Genomic DNA, 20,156 nt, shown 5'->3' with positions numbered 1-20,156 from the left:
TATTTCATTTTCTAATGAATAGCCTCAATTACTTTCTCTAAGTATTGATTGATTTGATCTCCTTGCTGCCCATGGTATTCTCAAAAGTCTTTTCGAACACCACAGTTTGAAAGCTGCAGTTCTATGGCACTCAGCTTTCTTTATCGTCTAGCTCTCACAGCCATACATTGCTGCTGAGAAAACCATAGCTTTGACTGTTTGGAGCTTTGTCAGCAAGATAATGTATTTTTTTTTAAGTATATTGTCCAGATTTGCCATAGCTTTCCTTACAAGGAATAAGCATCTTTTAATTTCCTGACTGCAGCCTCCATGTGCAGTAATCTTTGAGCCCAAGAATATAAAGCCTGACGCTGGTTCCTTTTTTCTCCCTCTATTTGCTGGGTAGTGATTGGGACCGGTTACTATGATCGTAGTTTTTTTGATGTTAGGCTTCAAGCCAGCTTCTGCACCCTCCTCTTTCACCCTCATCAAGCAAATTCTTAATTCTTCACTTGCTGCCCTCAGAGCGGCATTGTCAGCTACCAAATTGATCATTCTTAAAACACAATTTCCATCATATAACTCCTGTTCAGAAACCTTTAATGATCACTTCTTGACTCTAGCATGAAAATCTTTTACAGTTTTTCTTTAGCCTATCTTTCCAGATTGACATCACATTGTTCCTCCTCATACCATCTATGTTCCAGCCAAAATGACCTTCTTACTGAACATAATAATCCATCTCTCACTGCCATGCCCTTGTACAGGTTTTGCCCTCATGACCAGAATGCTACACACACACTCTCTTTCTTCTACTTCTTGGAATCCCTAGTTCCCTTCAAAACTCAGCTCAAGTACCATTTCCTACACAAAGTCACTCCTCATCCCCACCTCCCAGTTGTTACATGCTTTCCAAAATTACTTATACTTATTTTGAATATTGGCTTATCTGTGTATGTGTTGTCGTATTTCCTACCTTCTCTCCCCACCAAGCTCCTTGAGGGCAGGAGCTTTCATTTTTGTTTGTGTATCCCTAACACTTATTACGTTGCCCAGAACACAGCAGGTATTTAATTAAATGTTTATTGAATTGAATTAAAGATAACCACCTTCCTAAGGTCCATGTGTAACCAGCTAGTACACTGTTATTATTCCCTGTGCTTTAATGATCATGCGCAGTAATTGTCACGATCCGCATTTTAGAGCTAAACAAACAGACCCAGGATGAATATGGAAATAGAGCAAGTCTTTCAGCATCCTTTTCTTTCTGGCTCCTTATGTCTCCTACCTTTCCAATCTTCTGCTCTTCTGTTGTCTTTCCTGCACTGCAGGATTCAGCCATACTGGCTTGTTTTCTGATCTTGGAACATAATGCTTCATCTCTTCTCTCTGTCTTTGCAGTAGATAATATTCCCAATGCCTAGGAATATCCTCCCTTCCAGGTGCTGACTCTTAGAATCTGTGGCTTCCTTTAAGACCCAGCTCAAAGACAGCATCCTCCAGGAGACTATATCTGGTCCCCCGTCTGTTAATCCCATCCCCTGCAAGGTTGCCTTCCATCTATTCTACATTAAACATGTGAGCTCTGATCTGTAACATCATTTCCCCCTTTGGAATGTGAGCTCCATGGTGGCAGGGACTGGTTTTGCTTTTTCTTTGTGTCCATAGCACTTAGCACAGTGTTTCACACACAGAAAGCCCTAAATAAATACTTAACTGATTGCTTGATTAGTTCTAAGTAATTCCTCCATAATCCATACTGTAAAAATTATCATCCCCATAATTTTCTTTGGAACATGCTAGCATGTACAGGGGGAACCTTGGGTCACTTGAAAGATGACCAGAACATCAGCCTTCAACCAGAACATCAGCCTTTGACCAAAGCACTTTTCTAGTGAGTCACACGCTAACCATTGGGCTAGTGTTTATCCTCAAATACTAGACCAGCTTCAGTGCCTTTAGGATCCTCAAGTGTACCCTGGTGCCAGCCTAGGTTTTTTACTATTCTCTAGACCCATTCTGGGAGATAGAGAGGAAGTGAACAGGGTACTCTGAGCCCAAAAATCTTACTGCAAAAGCTTTGATGACTTAAAGCTGCAATCAGACCTTTGAAAACCCCATTTATGTACATTATAGTTTTATATTTAATTGAGATATTATATTCACTGTTACTTAACTATCATTTTATTCTACTTTGCATGGGAAATGAATAAGTTTGTGTCGTAAATTATCTCAACATCTTTTTGGAAGATATTGAAAGTGTCTTGTGAAAAATATTTCAGTGTATCAGTTAATATAATAGAACAAACACAAACTCAGTTTATAAAATATGTCCATACCACTGTTTTCTGCCATTAATAATTTTCAGGGTAAGTCTTAGAGAATTTCCAGTTATGAATTATTTTCTAGTGGAAGAACTTTTAGTACCATGACCCCACTATAAGTTATTCATAGATAATTTTAGTAAATTCTTGGGGTTTTTTCCTTACTAAATTTTCCAAGAGCAGTGTGACAGAAGACCCAGAACAAATGCTTCTCTGTTACATCTCTTCATATTGCGCATTTCTCCAAGGGTTCATATCTAGTTCATATGTGCTTTAAATGTTAACATTTTGTCATTCAGACTAAAAGTACTGGATGTGAAAACCATTAAAACTGACAAAATCATCAGAAAGAATATATACTTCGCCTGTAGGAATAAATCTCACTGTGGAAGAAGCCAATTTATTTATGAAAGTGTTCAAATGTCAGTGAGTTAAGTGAGACCCTGGGTGTGCCCTCTTCCTTCTCTCTATGTAAAGATGTAGACATGTGCCTGCATGGTTAAATAGGACTGATGTGGCATGTAGATTTTGTCATTTTAGGCCAAGGGTAAAGAGCGACAGTGGCTGAGACACCAATCTAGTGGGGAGTTAGATGATACCAAGATAATCGATGGATTGACTGGAGAAAAAGCAATCTACAAACGCCGGGGAGAAATGCATCCGGAGGTGAGCATTCGGGGTCCACTGACCTCAGAAAGTGAGCCTGGTGACTCATTGGATTTTGTGTATTTTAACTTTCTTTGGCATCACCTGTTTTTACTACTCAGCGTCATCAGAAAAACTAGGAAATTTAAATATGGCAATGAAAAAGAAGGAATTGGGAAGAAAATAACACTGAAGAGAACAGCATTATCCCCAACAAGGAGTAACATGAAACATTTTCAGTGTAAAAACACAAAACACTTTTAATGTCTTCCTGTTGTTTGTTTTTTAAATTCTTATTGAAAACACAGCTGATAAAAATATTAAAAGAGAGGGTCTTTTCCCTAATTGAAATATGATCAGTATATACAAATTATTTGCTAGGCTTAGTGGATAGGTCCTGGCACTTAGAATCAGGAAGACCTAGATTCCAGTCCTACCTCAGACACTAAGAAGTTGTTTGACTCTGAGCAAGTGACTTAGCCTCAGTCTGCCTCAGTTTCCTCTTCTATCAGATATAAAGAGGTTGAGCTCACTTGTCTCTGAGATCCCTTCTGTCTCTAAATGTGTTACGCTGTGATGACATTTAAGTAGTACAAGCTCAAAAATAGGCAAAGGGTGAAGTGTTTAGTTGCCAAAAGAGACTGATGATTGCCTATCTTCATGGGTAATCAAAATTGCTGCATAGTCATTTACCATGTTCAAATGTTGACTCAGAGAAGTTATCTTGAGAGTTTGGGGAACTCTTGTTTCTGTGTCATTGGCATGACAACAGTTACATCTCTGGGCAGCTGTTTCTCTTCCCTGACTCACACCATAGTATCAAATATCCTTAAAGGAATGTTTGAAGTCATTAGTGGTGGATCATGGCAGTATATATATGGCTACTATACTTAATTTAGATGAGTTACGCTCATTTTCAAGAAAAGCATTAACCATTGAGCCAAAATGCCCCTGCCTAATGTCCATCGTATTTTTAAGTGCCTTGGTCATGAGATCATAGGCCAAGAAGTAAAAGGGAACATTTCCTTAAATTTTCAAAGTCTCCTTTCTATAAAGCTTTCACATACGTGAGCAAGTATACAATGCCAGATTAATTTGAAATTGGTCTGTTAAACGAAAGTCATTCCTTTACACTTTGCATATTGACTAGGAAGAATACAGAGTTCACTTGGATCTAGACATTTCACATTTTATTTGACAAGATTTGTGACTTCATTGTCTCTAGTATTATAGTGAAAAGAAGAGAAAACAAGCAGTTCAACAGTGGGTGGAGATGGGTAATAAGGTTTACTAAAGAGAAAAGAAATACTTAAGTGTATTTTTTTCTTAAACCTTTTACCAGACCATCTCTTCAAGCGACTTTGTTCAGGAGTTCAGACATCTTATGACATATGGGAAAAATGATTTTGGGGTGGGAAAGGAAAGGAAGAAACCCTTTGTACCAGTGATTGTTAAAGCAGATGTGAGTTTTTCCCTTCAGGTATTTATATCTATAGCCAGAATAGAGGCATTAATTAAAAATCGGGGTTAGCTTTTTTTTTTTTACTATTGTAATTATTATTATTTTGGGGAAAGCATTAACTACAGTAGACGAACTTTACAAGGTTGGCTTGGGCCCTCTTTGAAATACTATGGTGTTCCAAAACATTCCCATGTGGCTGCTGCTACAAACATGTCTTAGATTCCATTTTCTGAAGCAAAATCCATAGAAAACCTTTCTACCTGCTGCTCAGTAAGATCTGAGCCCCAGGTAAAGTTGTTAGCCTGCTGGCCCTCACAGCAAAGATCTTTTGCTTTGAGAGCTAATGTTCTCCATTTATACAAGGGAGCAGGATTCACTCCCAGAGTAATTTGCTCTTCTGGATGTCTCACAAGATGTACAATGAGAGCTTCTTGGTTTATAAGAATCTCCCACTTGTCATTATGGAGTTTGTTTATTTTTTCCTCTCAGCTTGGGAGCCCCCAGCAGAAACCCAAACGTCTTCGGCTCTTGGTGGATGTGTCTGGCAGCATGTACCGCTTTAATGGGGTAGATGGTCGGCTGGAGCGCTCCATGGAAGCTGTCTGCATGGTCATGGAGGCATTTGAGAACTATGAAGAGAAGTTCAAGGTAACTGAATTTGCACAGAGTTCAGAAAAAAATTTAACATATTTTACCCAATCAATTAGTTAGTGTAAGGAAATTGAGTCTTTCATTTTATCTATTTCTAAACATCAAAAAACAATATTGCCAAATTATTGGGACAAGAACTCACTCTTCAACAAAACCTGCTGGGAAAACTGGGAAACAACAGTATAGCAGAAACTAGGCAAAGACCAATTTAATTTCACCAACTACATCATTGGTGTCCCTATTTTTCCACAGCCCTTCTGCATTTGTCATTTTCCTCTTCTTTCATGTTAGCCAATATGAAGATGTAAGGTGGTACATCAGAATTGTTTTAAGTTGCAGCTTAAGGGACTCGGCAGGCTCACACATCTGATATATATCAAAGGCAGGACTTGGACGCAGGTCTTAAACCTGAGCTCTTTATCCAGTACACCATAGCTGCTGCTGATGATGCTAACTATATATTTTTTAATATATAATTTATTTATTTTTCATTTCTCAACATTCACTTCCACAAGAATTTGAATTCAAAATTTTCTCCCCATCTCTTCCTACCCCTACCCCAGGACAACATGCACCCCATCCACCCCTTCCTTCAGTCTGTCCTTCCTTTTATTTCCCACCCTTCTTCCATCTCCCTTCCCTTCTATTTTCCTGTAGGACAAAATAGATTTCTATACTGTATTTTGCCTATATATCTTAATTTCCAGTTGCATGCTAAAACAATTTTTGACATTCATTATTAAAGCTTTGAGTTTCATATTCTCTCCCTCCCTCCCCACCCGCCCTCATTGAGAAAACAAGCAATTCAGTATAGGTCATACACGTGTAACAATGTAAAGCACTTCCATAATAGTTATGTTGTAAAAAACTAACCACATTTCCCTCTGTCCTATCCTGCCCTCCATTTATTCCATTCTCCCTCTTGACCTGTCCTCCCACAATATTACCCCTTTCCCCAGTTTGTCGTCCCTTCTATTATCTTCCCTCTCTTGTGCTCTTGCCCCTTGCCTTCCTGCAGGGTAAAATAGATTTCCATATCCAATTGAGTGTGTGTTATTCCTTCTTAAACCAAATCCCGTGAGAATAAGGCTCACTTATTTCCTTTCATCTCCCCGTCTTCCCCTCCATTGTAGAAGTTTTTTCTTCCCACTTTTATGTGAGATGATTTGCTATATTCTACCTCTCCCTTTCTCTTACTCCTAGTATATTCCATTCAGCCGTAAATTTTATTTCTTTTAAGTACTCTCCCTTCATATTCAGCTCACCGTGTCCTCTGTCTGTGTATATATACGTATACATACACATATATGTACACATACATACTTATATACATATACAAACATACATGCATGTACATATACATACGTACACACATGTAAAATACACATACATACATACCTATACAGATCTACATATATATATGTAGGCATGCATGTATATACACATATATATATGTATATGCCCTCTAACTAATCTAATACTGAAAAAGGTCTCATGAGTTATAAGTAAGATCTTTCTATGTAGGAATGTAAACAGTTCAGCTTTAGTAAGTCCCTGATGATATCTCTTTCCTGTTTATCTTTTCATGCTTCTCTTGATTCTTGTGTTTGAAAGTCAGATTTTCCATTCAGCTCTGGTCTTTTCATCAAGAATGCTTGAAAGTCCTCTATGTCATTGTATGACCATTTTTTTTCCCCTGAAGTATTATACTCAGTTGTGCTGGGTAGGTGATTCTTGGTTTTAATCTTATCTCCTTTGATCTCTGGAATATCATGTCCCAAGCCCTTCAATCCCTTGGTGTAGAAACTGCTAAATCCTGTGTTATCCTGATTGTTTTTCCACAGTACTTGAATTGTTTCTTTCTGGCTACTTATAATATTTTCTTCTTGACCTGAGAACTCTGAAATTTGGCTACAACATTCCTAGGAGTTTTCCTTCTGGGATCTCTTTCAGGAGGTGATAGGCGAAATCTTTCCATTTCTATTTTACCCTCTGTTTCTAGAATATCAGGGCAGTTTTTCTTCATCATTTCTTGGAAGAAGATGTGTAGGCTCTTTTTTTGATCATGGTTTTCAAGTAGACCAATAATTTTTAGATTATCTCTCCTGGATCTATTTTCCTGGTCAGTTGTTTTTCCAGTGAGATATTTCACATTGTTTTCTATTTTTTCATTATTTTGGTTTTGTTTTATGATTTCTTGGTTTCTCATGAAGTCGTCACTTCCATCTGCTCCATTCTAATTTTTAAAGAACTATTTTCTTCACTGAGCTTTTGAACCTCCTTTTCCATTTGGCCAGTTCTGCTTTTTAAAGTATTCTTCTCCTCATTGGCTTTTTGGACCTCTTTTGCCATTTGGGTTAGTCTATTTTTAAAGGTGTTATTTTCTTCAGCATTTCTTTGAATCTCCTTTAGCAAGCTGTTGACTTGCTTTTTTGAGCTCTTCCATGGCCTGAGACCATTGCATATTTTTTTGGAGGTTTTGGATGTAGAAGCCTTGACTTTGATGCCTTCCTCTGATGGTGTGCTTTGTTCTTCCTCATCTGAAAGGATGGAAGAAAATACCTTCTCACCAAGTAAGTAACCTTCTATAGTCTTATTTTTTTTCCCTTCTGGGGGAATTTTCCCAACCAGTTACTTGACTTTTGAGTCCTTTGTCAAATGAAAGGTATACTACCCTAGGCTTCATAGGTTTTGTGTAGCTTTTCTCTGAGATAACTCTAGGGACCTGTGAGTTCTCAGTTCCTCCAAGGTGTCACAATCAAGGGAGAGGGAGTTTACTTCTTTCTTGGCCTGCCCTCTGGTCTGTGAGCAACCACAAGTACTCTTCTGCCCTGGAACTGCGAGTAGGGTTCCCTCTCCACAGCTGCCACCAGCTTCCCCACACTAGTCCTCTTCCTCACCCCAGGACTGCCACTCCGGACTGAGACCCAGATGAACTGCTTGATTCTTTCAGGGTCTTTAGGCCGAGGGCTCCAAAAATGGATGCTGCTGCCACCCTGGGGCCGGGGCTGGGCCAGACCATGCTCCCCTCTCACCTAGGTGAAAGAACTTTCTTACTGACCTCTGAAACTGTCTTTAGCATTTGTGGGTTGAGAAATCTGGCAACCACAGCTGCTACCTGTGATGCCACACCCTGAAGCCTGCTCCAGTCCTGTCAGTGCTGCATAGCCCAGGCTGGGCCCTGCTCCACTCTGAGCCTGGTACAATAGAACCTTCCTGTCAGCCTTCTAGGCTGTTTTAAGCTGGAAATCTGTTTCACTTTGTCATTTTGTGGCTTCTGCTTCTCTAGAATTTGTTTAGAGTCATTTTTTACAGGTATTTTATGGGTAATGGGGAAGAGCTAGAGTGGGTACATCCTTCTCCACCATCTTGGGTTTGCCCTAGGCCATTTTCAATTAACCAGTTACTAACAATATTAATAATAATAAGAACAATAGCATTTATATATCATTTGAAAATTTTCAAAGACCAAGTAAGATCCTTCTGCAGACCAGTATTACTGGAACCACAAAGAAAAAAGTATTTTTTGAAGTGGAATTTTCCCCACCTATCTTCAACACTTGGATTTCTAGGTGAAGAAATTATGTAGGAGATAGATGTTGCAAAGATACCTCTAAGGCAAAAATCTTTGTGATGCCCAAACTTTGGTAAAAAGTAAAAAATCTAGGGGTTCAGTTATTTATTTTGTCTACAAAACTCTTACCAATTGGTCTGACTGATTTTTAGAACTAGATTGACTTTTTTTTTTTGACTGCATTGACCAGCAGTTCTGGCATTGGGTAGACACAGATAATCTTCTTCAGTAGGGGAAATGAGCATGTGGGCAGACTCCTGGGAGCCAAGAAGTTTGAAAGGGAAGAGAGCTTTGCATAGCTTCATCTGATGTCATTTGAACAATAAGAATTTTAACTGTCAGCTAAAAGAAAGTAAAAAGTCATATTCATTTATAGCTCACTTATTCCCACCCACTGCAGGAAAACCACTTATATTTCAGGGAACTGATCGTATTTCTTCCTAAGTGAGTTATGATCCTATTTAGCAAATTACTGCATCAAGTCCCACAACATAGACGGTCTGCCTGGCACTGTCTTGGAGCAGTGCCCTCTAGACTACAAACAGTTCCCTGTAGGGCCACTCTTGAATCAGATTTGTCAAGGCCTCCACCACCCTTTTGTACAAGAATCTTAAAAAAATTTTGTCACTTTGTTAGTGCTTAATTCAAGACTTAAAATAAGATATACCTCAAGAGTATTTGCTAACGGTAACTTTTGCAGGCCCTTGAATCCTTCCCATACTTTCTTTTTCTACTATTATCACCCTATGGGCAGCCACATGGTACAGTGGATAGAGTCAGGACCTAAGTTAAAACCCAGCCTCAGACACTTGCTAGCTGAGTGACCCTGAGCAAGTCACTTTACCCTGTTTACCTCAGTTTGAAATGAGTTGGAGAAGGAAATAGCAAACCACTCCAGTACCTTTGCCAAAAAAAATCCCAGATAGTTTAATGAAGATTTGGACATGAAACAACTGAACAGCAGCAACAGAAACGTTGAGATAAGAATAGCACCCACCTCCCAGGGTTGTTGTGATGATCAGCCAATAAATATTTATAGAGGTATAAAAAATGCAAAAGACAGTACCTGCCCCTTGAGGAGTTCACAATTGATGAAATAAGATAATATTTGTAAAGCATTTTGCAAACCCTAAAACACTATGTAAATGCTATTATTATTTTTTATTTCTTTCTTATCACCTGCCTCAACTATTACAGTAGCTTCTTACCAGGTCTTTCTAACTCCATTCACTCTTCTCCCCAGAAAATGAATGAATGAGTGAAAAAAAAAAAAACTTTTGTTTTGTTTGTTCATTTTTGAGACGAGGTCTCCCCATCTCACCCTGATCCAGCTGAAAATGCTACTGTCATTTATCAGTTGACTCTCCTACAGATTATCTGAGGAGTTATGACGTGCTTATTTCTGACCTGGGCTGGTTCGCCTGTCCTTAGGCAGTCTGGTGGTCCCCTGCTACCTGCCAATGTGGCTTACCCTATTGATGCTGGACCTAGTGCTTAACCAGTCCCCTTTAGCCCTCTATAGCTCCGAAGTCACAAATTCAAGTGATCCACTGGCCTCAGCCTCCATGGTAGCAGGGATTGTAGGTGGTTGCCTACTATTCTACAAGCATTGTACTTACTAAGCACTACAGATAGGAAATACAAAAGTGAGACAGTCTTAGACCTCAGGGTGCTCATATGCTAATTCTAATGGAGATAATATATAGGTGTATAGATATCTACACAACACATACAGGTAACCTTAGGGATGATGAGGAAAGCACTACTAGCTGAGGGTCTGGGAAAGGCAAAGAGTGGCATATGAGCAAACTCTTGAAAGAAACCAAGGAACTCCTTCAGTTTCCCTCCTCTATGCCTTGAAAATATTTAGCATCATCAGCCTTTTTCCCTCTTGTTTCAGTGACAGAGGTTTATCTTGATAATGCTGGTCCTTTTGTGCCTGCCTTCATCAGCCTTTTCTAGGACCCAGCAGTCATTCCCTACTTCCCTAGTAGCTCTTTCCCAATACCCTTCCATCTATTTTTCTTAAGTACTTTGAAACAACTTCCACGTTTAGTCTTATTAAATAATCAAAGAGATGCCAACTAAAACAACATTGAGATACTACCTCATATCTGTCAAGTAATTTAAAACAATAAAACTCAGTGCTAGCAGGAATGTAGAGAAACAGGTGCATTTTCATTGTTGGAATTATAAACTTTGCAGAATCTTATCTAATAGGCAATATGATGATGTGCAGTAAAAGTTACAAAAATAATCATACCCTTTAACCCATTTAAATATCTGGAGAGATATCAAAAACAAAACAAAAAAGAGCTTTCTATTAAATATATTCATAAAAGCCTCATATGCAAAAAAAAAATTGGAAACAACTTAATGTCCAACAAGGGGATGGTTGAGTACATTGTGACACACATTTCACACATTAATGGAGTGGAATACTAACATGAAATTAAGGTGACAAGTTTGAAGATTGTAAGAAAATATGTAAAAAACTGTATGAAATCATGTAGAACATAAAAAGCAGAACCGGAAGAATGGAGTGTATACACTAGTTATAAGAGGAAGTCAATAAAATAAAGGAACAAAAAAAAAGATTCCTGAGGGAGAATATTGAAAAGAGAGTCACTAAAAGTTGTGATATTTTTGTGAGTTTAAATTCATTTAAATACGTGAGTAATTGAAAAGCAACCTTAATGTTAGTATTGATGTTCCTTGTGTCAAAAGGTTTAACTAAAAAAAAACTTAATTAAGTAAAAAATATAAGCAAGCTCATGTAAGGCCAGTATTTCCCTCCATCTGCACAGCTATTTTTCTCTCAAGAAAGTAAAGAAAAATTTAAATGACTCTTTTATTAGAGAAAGTAGTATAAATCAACTGAGTATAATGTTTATAGTAAATTTAGGGTTGAGTTTTGCGTTAAGGCTCAGAAAAAGCAACACCCTAAGTTGCATCATGGGGAAACAAACATTCAGTAACTTAACAAATGTTCTTAGCATCCATGGATCTATAGCCAATCTAATTGGTTGCCATCTAATGGCATCTGCTGTCCAATATCATTGGCAATAAAATTGTAGTTAAAATGCTAAAAGATCTCAGACAAGGTTTTTAGAAAGCCAAGCATATGGCTATTTTATCCTGAAAGATTTGAGATAATTTTCAGAAAGTGTTGCAGTTTGTTTCATAGTTTAAGAGTTGGGATTATTCAGCCAGTTCAGCCTTTCTTGAACTTCACTAAGAATTCATATTAGTCGTGCAGCAAACATTTATTAAGTGCCTACTAAGTACCAGACAATGTTTTAGTGAACACAGACAAAAGCAAAAGGAGCTCACAGTCTAGCCAGGGAAGGCAACAGGCCTGTTTCTGGGGATATCTATGTAGGTTTGTATAGAAGAGTTACAGCCTACTTTGTGGAAGCTGGAGGTATCTAGACAGGCTTCGTGTAGAAGGAGGTGCTTGAGCTGACCTCTGAAAGAAATGAGGGATTCCAGGGGACATGACTGAGGAGGGACAGCTCATACAGAGACATGAGCTGAAGTACAGTGCATGAATAGCAGCAGCAGGCCAGTTTGGCCAGACAGTAAGGTGCAAGAAGGGGAGTAATATGTCATTAAACTGGAAAGCTGGGTTGGGATACAGTTGTTAAAGGTTTCATATACCAAACACAGGAAGCAATATGTGACCCCCATAGTTTTTCAGGCAAGAAGATAAAAGCCAGTCATTCTTGTACTTTAGAAAATTATTTTGTCCATTTTGGAGACTTGGAGTGGGGAGAGATTTGAAGTAGGGAGACCACTTAGGAGGCTATGGCAACAGTCCAGGCTAGAAGAGATGAAATTATCATGGAAAACTGCCCTGATATTCTAGAAACAGAAGACAAAATAAATGTTGAGAGAATCCACCAATCACCTCCTGAAAGAGATCCCAAGAGAGAAACTCCTAGGAATATTGTAGCCAAACTCCAGAGTTCCCAGGTCAAGGAGAAAATTTTGCAAGCAGCCAGAAAGAAACAAATCAAGTATTGTGGAAATACAATCAAGATAACACAACATCTAACAGCTTCTACATTAAGGGGTTGAAGGGCTTGGAATAGGATATTCCAGAAGTCAAAGGAACTAGGATTAAAACCAAGAATCACCTACCCAGCAAAACTGAATATAATATTTCAGAGGAAAAAAATGGTCATACAATGACATAGAGGACTTTCAAGCATTCTTGATGAAAAGACCAGAGCTGAATAGAAAATTTGACTTTCAAACACAAGAATCAAGAGAAGCGTGAAAAGATAAACAGGAAAGGGAAATCATCGGGGACTTACTAAAGTTGAACTGTTTACATTCCTACATGGAAAGATAATATTTGTGACTCTTGAAACTTTTCTCAGCATTTGGGTAGTTGGAGGGATTATACACACACACACACACACACACACACACACATACTACATATATATGTGTGTATGTATGTATGTATAGACAGAGAGCATAGGGTGAGTTGAATAGGAAGAGATGATATCTAAAAAAAATAAAATTAAGGAGTAAGAGATGAATATATTGGAAATAGGAGAAAGGGAGAAATGGAATGGGGCAAATTATCTCTCATAAAAGAGGCAAGAAAAAGCTTTTTCAATGGAGGGGAAAAGGGGGGAGGTGAGGGGGAAAAAGTGAAGCTTACTCTCATCACATTTGGCTTAAGGAGGGAATAACATGCACAGTCAATTTGGTGTGAAAATGTATCTTACACTACAGGAAAGTAGGAGAGAAGGGGATAAGTAGGGTGGGGGATGATAGAAGGGAGGGCAAATGGGAGGAGGGAGCAATTAGAAGTAAACACTTTTGGAGAGGGATGAGGTCAAAAGAGAATAGAATAAATGAGGGGCAGGATAGGATGGAGGGAAATATAGTTAGTCTTACACAACATGAATGTTATGGAAGTTGTTTGCAAAACTACACCTATATAGCCTATGTTGAATTGCTTGCCTTCTCAGTGGAGATGAGTGGGGTGGGAGGAAGGGAGAGAAGTTGGAACTCAAAGTTTTAGGAACAAATGTTGAGAACTGTTTTTGCATACAACTGGGAAATAAGAAATACAGGTAATGGAGTATAGAAATTTACCTTTCCCTACAGGACAAGAGAGAAGATGGATCTAAGGGAAGGGAGGGGTGTGATAGAAGGGAGGGAAGATTGGGGGAAGGGGTAATCAGAATGCACGCCATCTTGGGGTGGGGGGAGAAGAGAGATGGGGAGAAAATTTGAACTCAAAATTTTGTGGAAATGAATGTTGAAAACTAAAAATAAATAAATAAACATTAAAAAAACCCATCTGACAGCACCTGAGCATGATGGCACATGCCACATCATGAGTCTGCAATCCCCTTCCACTATTGCTGCTGCCACCAATGATAATGATAATAGTGGCTAGCATTTATATAGAACTTTAAGGTTTTCAAAGCATGTTCAACGTGTTATCTCATTTGATCCTCACAACAACCCTCAGAGGTAGTTGCAGATGAGAAAAAAAAAGCTAAGAGAAGATAAGATTTGCCCAGAGTTGAAGGCTAGTAAGCATCTGAGGAGCAGTATGCGTACAGGTTTTCTCTATTCTTCTGAGAGAAGGAAGATGTACTTTATCATTGGTTCCTCTGGTCAAGATTGGCCACTGCATTGAAATTCAGATATCCTTTAGCATTTTCATTCACATTATTTTCATTCTGTATGAATGAAATTCATAATTCAAAAATATCATTCTCCTGGTTTGACTTACAAATCTTCCCTTACATCTAATAATCCCATGTTGTCATCATTTCTTATGATATAATTACATTCATATACCATAGTTTGTTCAGCTTTTGCCCAATGGATACATATTGTATATATTTTATAACTATAAAAAGTACTTTTATGAATATTTATCACTCAGAGACCGTGTCTTATATGTCTTTCTATCTTGTAAAAAGTAGGTACTCAGTAAATATTTGTTGATTGATATTGGTGTTTCTTAGATTTTTTTTTTTGTTCCAAAGTTGCCTGAAACTTCTCCAGTCCTGCATCATCCCTATATTTGAAATAACCAACCAGAAACCATAGTATGCTTTACAGGTGCTATTACCTAGCTAGTACCATAGGACTAGTCATAGAATCATAGATTTAGGTGAGAGTTCAGATGTTGTTTAATCCAGTTCTCTAAACAATACATTAATCTCCTCTCTAACATCCTTAGCAAGTACATATCGGCCCTCTGTTTGAAGCCATACAGGATCAGGAAACTCATTACCAAATCAGATAGCTCATTCCTCTTCCCAGTAATTATGTTAAGAAATTCTTACATTGAGCCAAAACCTATTTCTCTATAAAATTGTGTTCTAGATTATACCTCTTCAGATTTTTAAGGACAATTAGCATATTCACACACATTCCCCATGTTTCTTCTTTTTAAGGCTATCTGTTCTCAGTTCCTTCAAAGTTTTTTCTTAAGGCATAGTTTTCAGATCCCTCACTAATTTTAATATTCTTCTCTGAATATGGTCGACTTTGTTACAGTTCTTCCTAAAAGATGTATCTAGAACTGAACACAACCCCCCAGAAGTGGAACTGTTACCTAATTTTGGATTTGCTGATGGTGTTAGTTGGGTCAAAAGTACATGTAGATTTCTGACTGTTGGATTCTCTTTCATGCAGTATGACATTGCTGGACACTCTGGAGATGGTTATGTTAATCTGGTTCCATTGGATAAAGTCCCCAAAAACAATAAGGAAAGACTTCAGATTCTCAAGGTAAAGACATCCCGGGGATATTTCTGTATACTGGAGGCATCTGTAGATCTATTGAAAGTGTCTTTTGGTCACTAAAAATATACAATGAAGAAGAAGTGTAAACAGAATTTTTTTATTTTCCAATGTTAATGCACCACCGTGAGGTACAATATATTTCACAATCTAAATCCAAAGTCATCATGGTCCCTCTTCTACTATCAGTTTACTCTATTCAGAACCCTGTTTCTGTGACTTATCTCAGGTCCTAGATCCAGTAGTTAGCTTGTCTGTGCTGTTCTTTAAAGTATATTGAAATTATAAAGAGAATGGTTGGTTTTGGGGGGGGGGTTTTGAGGAGGTGGGGAGAGGTGAGGGAGAAGGGAAAGGAAAAATACATTGAGTTTTCTCTCAAGCTCTCTTACAAGTCAAATTTTGTAATTCTGTTAATAGCTTCTAACCACAGATAGAAAGAACAAATACACTTGGGGAATAGTTGTCCCAGCAAACCAAAACAGAAAAGGAGGTGATTTTCCTCTATCCCTATAGCCAAGAAGAAAAAGTTTGAGAACTCAACTTTCTATCATGTAGCTTCTCAAGAATCGTTCACAGACGCAGTGCAAGTATATCAAGTCCTTAGTATCCATGGTAATTGCTGATATACACCCATAGCTGCTGCTGAAAATGTCCTTTATTTAAAGGGGCCCCTTCACCAAGATTTTTGATCCTTATCTTCCGCTCACAGACAATGCATGCTCATACACAATTTTGCATGAGTGGAGACTATACTTTGGAAGGAACAGAGCATGCCATCACTGAGATTGCCAAAGAGGATGCTGATGAGTACTTTGTCATTGTCCTGAGTGATGCTAACCTGGAACGGTACGGCATACCCCCAGCAAGCTTCGCCCGGACCTTGACGGCCAACCCCCAAGTAAATGCTTTTGCCATATTCATTGGATCTTTAGGTGACCAAGCAGTAAGGTATGTGTTCTTGGAGAATCAAACAAAGGAAATGTCTGTGAAATGTTTCATCTGTCCCTCGTGCCTGGAATGCACACCCTCTTGGCCTCTCTCTCAGCATCCCTTCTTTCTGTCAAACCTCAGCTTGTACACTACTTTATACATACACATGAAAACTCTGCTGGTCCCCCTAGCTGCTAATGCCTTCTCCAGAATATTGCCTTGGATTTATCCATCTTTATAGAAATATATCTGAACATATGTATTTTTGTATGTAAATATATTTGTTGTAATATATAATGTGAATGTCTAGTGCATATGTGTATTAATATGTATATATTTGTGTATACATGTGTAAGCATACTGCATATAGGCACATATGTGTAAAATATGTGTATATGTTTCTATATAGATGAACGTGTATGTATGTATAGCATGTGTGTTCACATTGGCTCCCCTGATAGGATGTAATGAGAACAGGGACTGTCCGTTTTTGTCTCTGTATCTCTGGTACCATAGTGCCTGACACATAGAAAGGCTTTAATAACTACTTGTTGAATGAATTGATCTTCCCTTTTCTCTTTCTCTCATTTTTTTATATCTCCCTCTCTATTTTATCTTTCCCTTACTTATGTCTATAAATATCCTCAGGTCTTTCCTGTCCTTACAAAAAAAAAAACAAAAAACTTCACTTGACTCTGTTCTTCCTCCACCCATTAAACTTCTCCTTGCCTGAATTTCCTAATCATCCCTCAGTGGGATAGTGAAAAGTTCCAATCCTGTCCCAGCCAGATACTAGTCCTGTCACCCTGGACAAGTCGCTTTATATCTCTGTTGGAAATAATAATAACACCTACTTCTCAGGGCTGTTCTGAGGATCAAATGAGATGATATATGCAAGCACTTTTTAAGCCTTAAAGCATTCTATGGATTATCATTATTACTATTTATTATTGATTTCCCCACTTCTTCATCTGATGAAATCTGCCTTCCCTCCCTCTCCTCTGGATTTGCCAGGGGCTTCCTAATGGCTAAATCTGATATTCTTTGGGATCCTTGTCATCCTTTACCGTTCCACAGTAGAAGATCCTACTTTCCCTCCCTTGGTGATTTTCCTCCAGAGGCACCATGTCCTCCTGGTTCTCTTCCCTCTCCCTGCTATGTAAGTGTGGGAGTGCCTCCAAACTCTATTTTTGACCCTCATCAATTCTGCCCACCTGTAAGAGAGCACCTTGCACTATCACCTCTATACCCAAGTCTGTGTGTCTGGTCCTGAGTCCAGTCTAGCTAGTCTCTCTACTTCTAGTTTCTCTTCTTCCTGGGACACAGGTCTCATCACCATGCTCCCTTGTTGAGAACTTTCCTGTGGTTCTTTCTAATGGTTCCCACATAAGAACATATAGACTCCTCAGACTATATTCAAGAGCCCCTACTGTCTAGCCCCCACACTTCTCTCTAGCTTCACTTCACTGTTCTATTTCATCCTCGAATTGGGACTACAGTTTTTTTGATGGATAGTTAAAAATCCTGGCCATAAACTCCATGATGCCACAGAGCCCTTACTGCCCCTGGATCAGTCGAGTTAATCCAGTCCTCTAAGAAGAGAATTTCAAACAACAGAAACAGTGGCTGCAATAAATGAAAGGAAATCCTTTGAAAGAGGCTCCTTGTCTTACTGAAAAGACCCTTATGCTGGGTCTTCCCCCATTTCAGTGGTTCCCCTCACTGCTTTCCCAAGCCCTTTATCCCTACTGACAACTGGATGAATGTCCAGTGACTGACCAGGTATTAGAAAGTAAAAACTTCCATTTTTTTAAGAAACTCTGAGGCTGGTAGAGGAAGGGGAGGCCCCAGTTTGCATTAGTAATTTTCTTTCTCATTTTAAATCCACAGGCTTCAGAAAACTCTACCAGCAGGCCGCTCCTTTGTTGCCATGGATACCAAGGAGATCCCTCAAATTCTACAGCAGATTTTCACTTCCACCATGTTGTCCAGTGTCTAAGAATGGTCCTTTATGGGCCCTATAGCTTAGCCACTACGAGAGGTAAATTAAAGCAAGAATATGTATCCCTCTGAAAAGATCAGCTTCTCAAGAAAGAAGGGATGGTAGAACATTTTAATCTCTATTTTCCCAAGTCTCTCTAAATAATTACTCTTCAATCAGAATTCTAAAAAACAGAGGTGTGGGGCTTGGCTATGGAAATTTACAGTGATTCATTAAAGTTCAAGAATTTAGTTGGTCTGCGTTTGTCAAAGGACTGGAAGCAGAGGAAGACAGCTGAAAACTGTAGGCCAGAAGACCGTTGGAAAAGGAACAATCTCTCTTTGCTTTCATAAGTGAAGTGACAAACTCATCTCTACAGAAAGTAACCATATCAAAACCAAACTGACACCACCATTATGGAAATGCATGTCATCACATGTCCAATCCAACCTGCTCTTGTCCGATAATTCCTGTCATCCGTTTCCTTGCTCAGTTCTCCTCAGCCCTCTGATTTCCTGAGAACAGTAGAGTTCTAGTCTTAGTGTGGGATGATCCAGTGTTCAGCCAATGAACTGACTGTTTAGAGAAGGCTGCATTCTCTCCATAATTCTCTTTTCTTGAATATAGCCAGAAGGAATCCAAGGACTCTGAGATTGCCTTTTCTCCCCATGTAAATTTGAAAAGGTTACCCTGCTATGAAATATTAAGACATTTAACATTTAAAACATTTTGTCTGCCACCTGGGAGAAGGAAAGAGGGACAGGGAGAGAATAATTAATTCAACAAATATTTATTCTCACTGGTTCCCCACCCCATTATGATTTCTTCCCATCTCACTGGTTCTTCACAAAAACTCTTTCCACTGCTTCATTTAGGTATGCAAAATTTCTAACTTGTAATGATATCTGTCTACATGAAAACCATTATTTCAGGAGACAATTAACATAAGGAGAGGGTTACCTCACCAAAAGAAGGCATAAAAGAAACTAAACACATACCAGCAGGACCAGAGGCCCCACAGAACAGTCAGACACCTTTCCTGTGGCAGGATGGAAACATCCTTACTCTCTGTGCCCTTCCTTGCCTCATTCACAAACTTGCTTCAGCTGGTTGACCTTTCCCAACCAGCCAGATGTCACTTCTACAACTAAGTCCAACCCCTCCACAAGAACTGAACCCTCCACTGACAGAACAGCCTTAGTTCACAGCTGACCCCCAAGTCAGGGAGTATATATCTGTGTATTTTCATCCTGAGTTGGGAAAACGAGGGCCTATAAATAATGTAACCTTAAAATCTAACAGGAATTGAAGTTGTATATAGCTTATTATGTCTCTTTAAGCCTTAGGGTCTGCACAGAATGTCAGGTCAGTGTGTTCCACCCTCCTTAATTGACTGTCCAATAAAAAACAATCCGATTTCTAATGTGTTTTGTTGCGCTGCTGTTGCTGTTGCCTGACTCCATGCCCACGGTCTGGCCTCTAGGCCTGAGGCTGCCACAGTGTCCAGGAGGGAAAGATTCTAGCCATTGCAAGTGTTTGGGCAGAGCATCACCCAGTGGGTTTGGGCACTGGAGGGCTGCAGCCCCCGCTTTCTCATTGCACTTTTAGGCAGTTTCCCTTTTTTCCAGAGTGAACAGTGATGCCTTTGGTGGTCATTTTCTGCAGCCTCTCCTTGAGCTATACCTCCGCAGATACTAGTCAGGCATCATTACAGCTACCCCTGGATACCTCTCAACTCACCAGCCACCCTCAGTCAGCCACATTAAGGGGCTCCCTAGAACTTTCCCTAAAAGTTCTTACTCATTTTAATCAAAATTGTCCAGT

General features: G+C 39.0%; 1 protein-coding gene across 2 annotated transcripts in view; it reads left to right on the top strand.

Moving 5' to 3' along the window:
• The window catches only part of VWA8 (von Willebrand factor A domain containing 8), a 442,786-nt gene extending 423,031 nt beyond the window's left edge, over positions 1–19,755 (top strand). For both annotated transcript variants that reach the window (XM_072617119.1, XM_072617120.1), the window contains 5 exons: positions 2,844–2,969; positions 4,900–5,058; positions 15,314–15,409; positions 16,131–16,369; positions 18,242–19,755. In XM_072617119.1, the coding sequence (XP_072473220.1) occupies positions 2,844–2,969; positions 4,900–5,058; positions 15,314–15,409; positions 16,131–16,369; positions 18,242–18,350 (729 nt within the window). In that variant the 3' untranslated portion in view covers positions 18,351–19,755. The remainder of the gene's footprint in view (positions 1–2,843; positions 2,970–4,899; positions 5,059–15,313; positions 15,410–16,130; positions 16,370–18,241) is intronic.
• Positions 19,756–20,156: the final 401 nt, after the last annotated feature.

This window comes from Notamacropus eugenii, chromosome 6, assembly GCF_028372415.1.
Source record: "Notamacropus eugenii isolate mMacEug1 chromosome 6, mMacEug1.pri_v2, whole genome shotgun sequence".
NCBI lineage: Eukaryota > Metazoa > Chordata > Mammalia > Diprotodontia > Macropodidae > Notamacropus > Notamacropus eugenii.
This window is presented reverse-complemented; position numbering and strand designations above follow the sequence as displayed.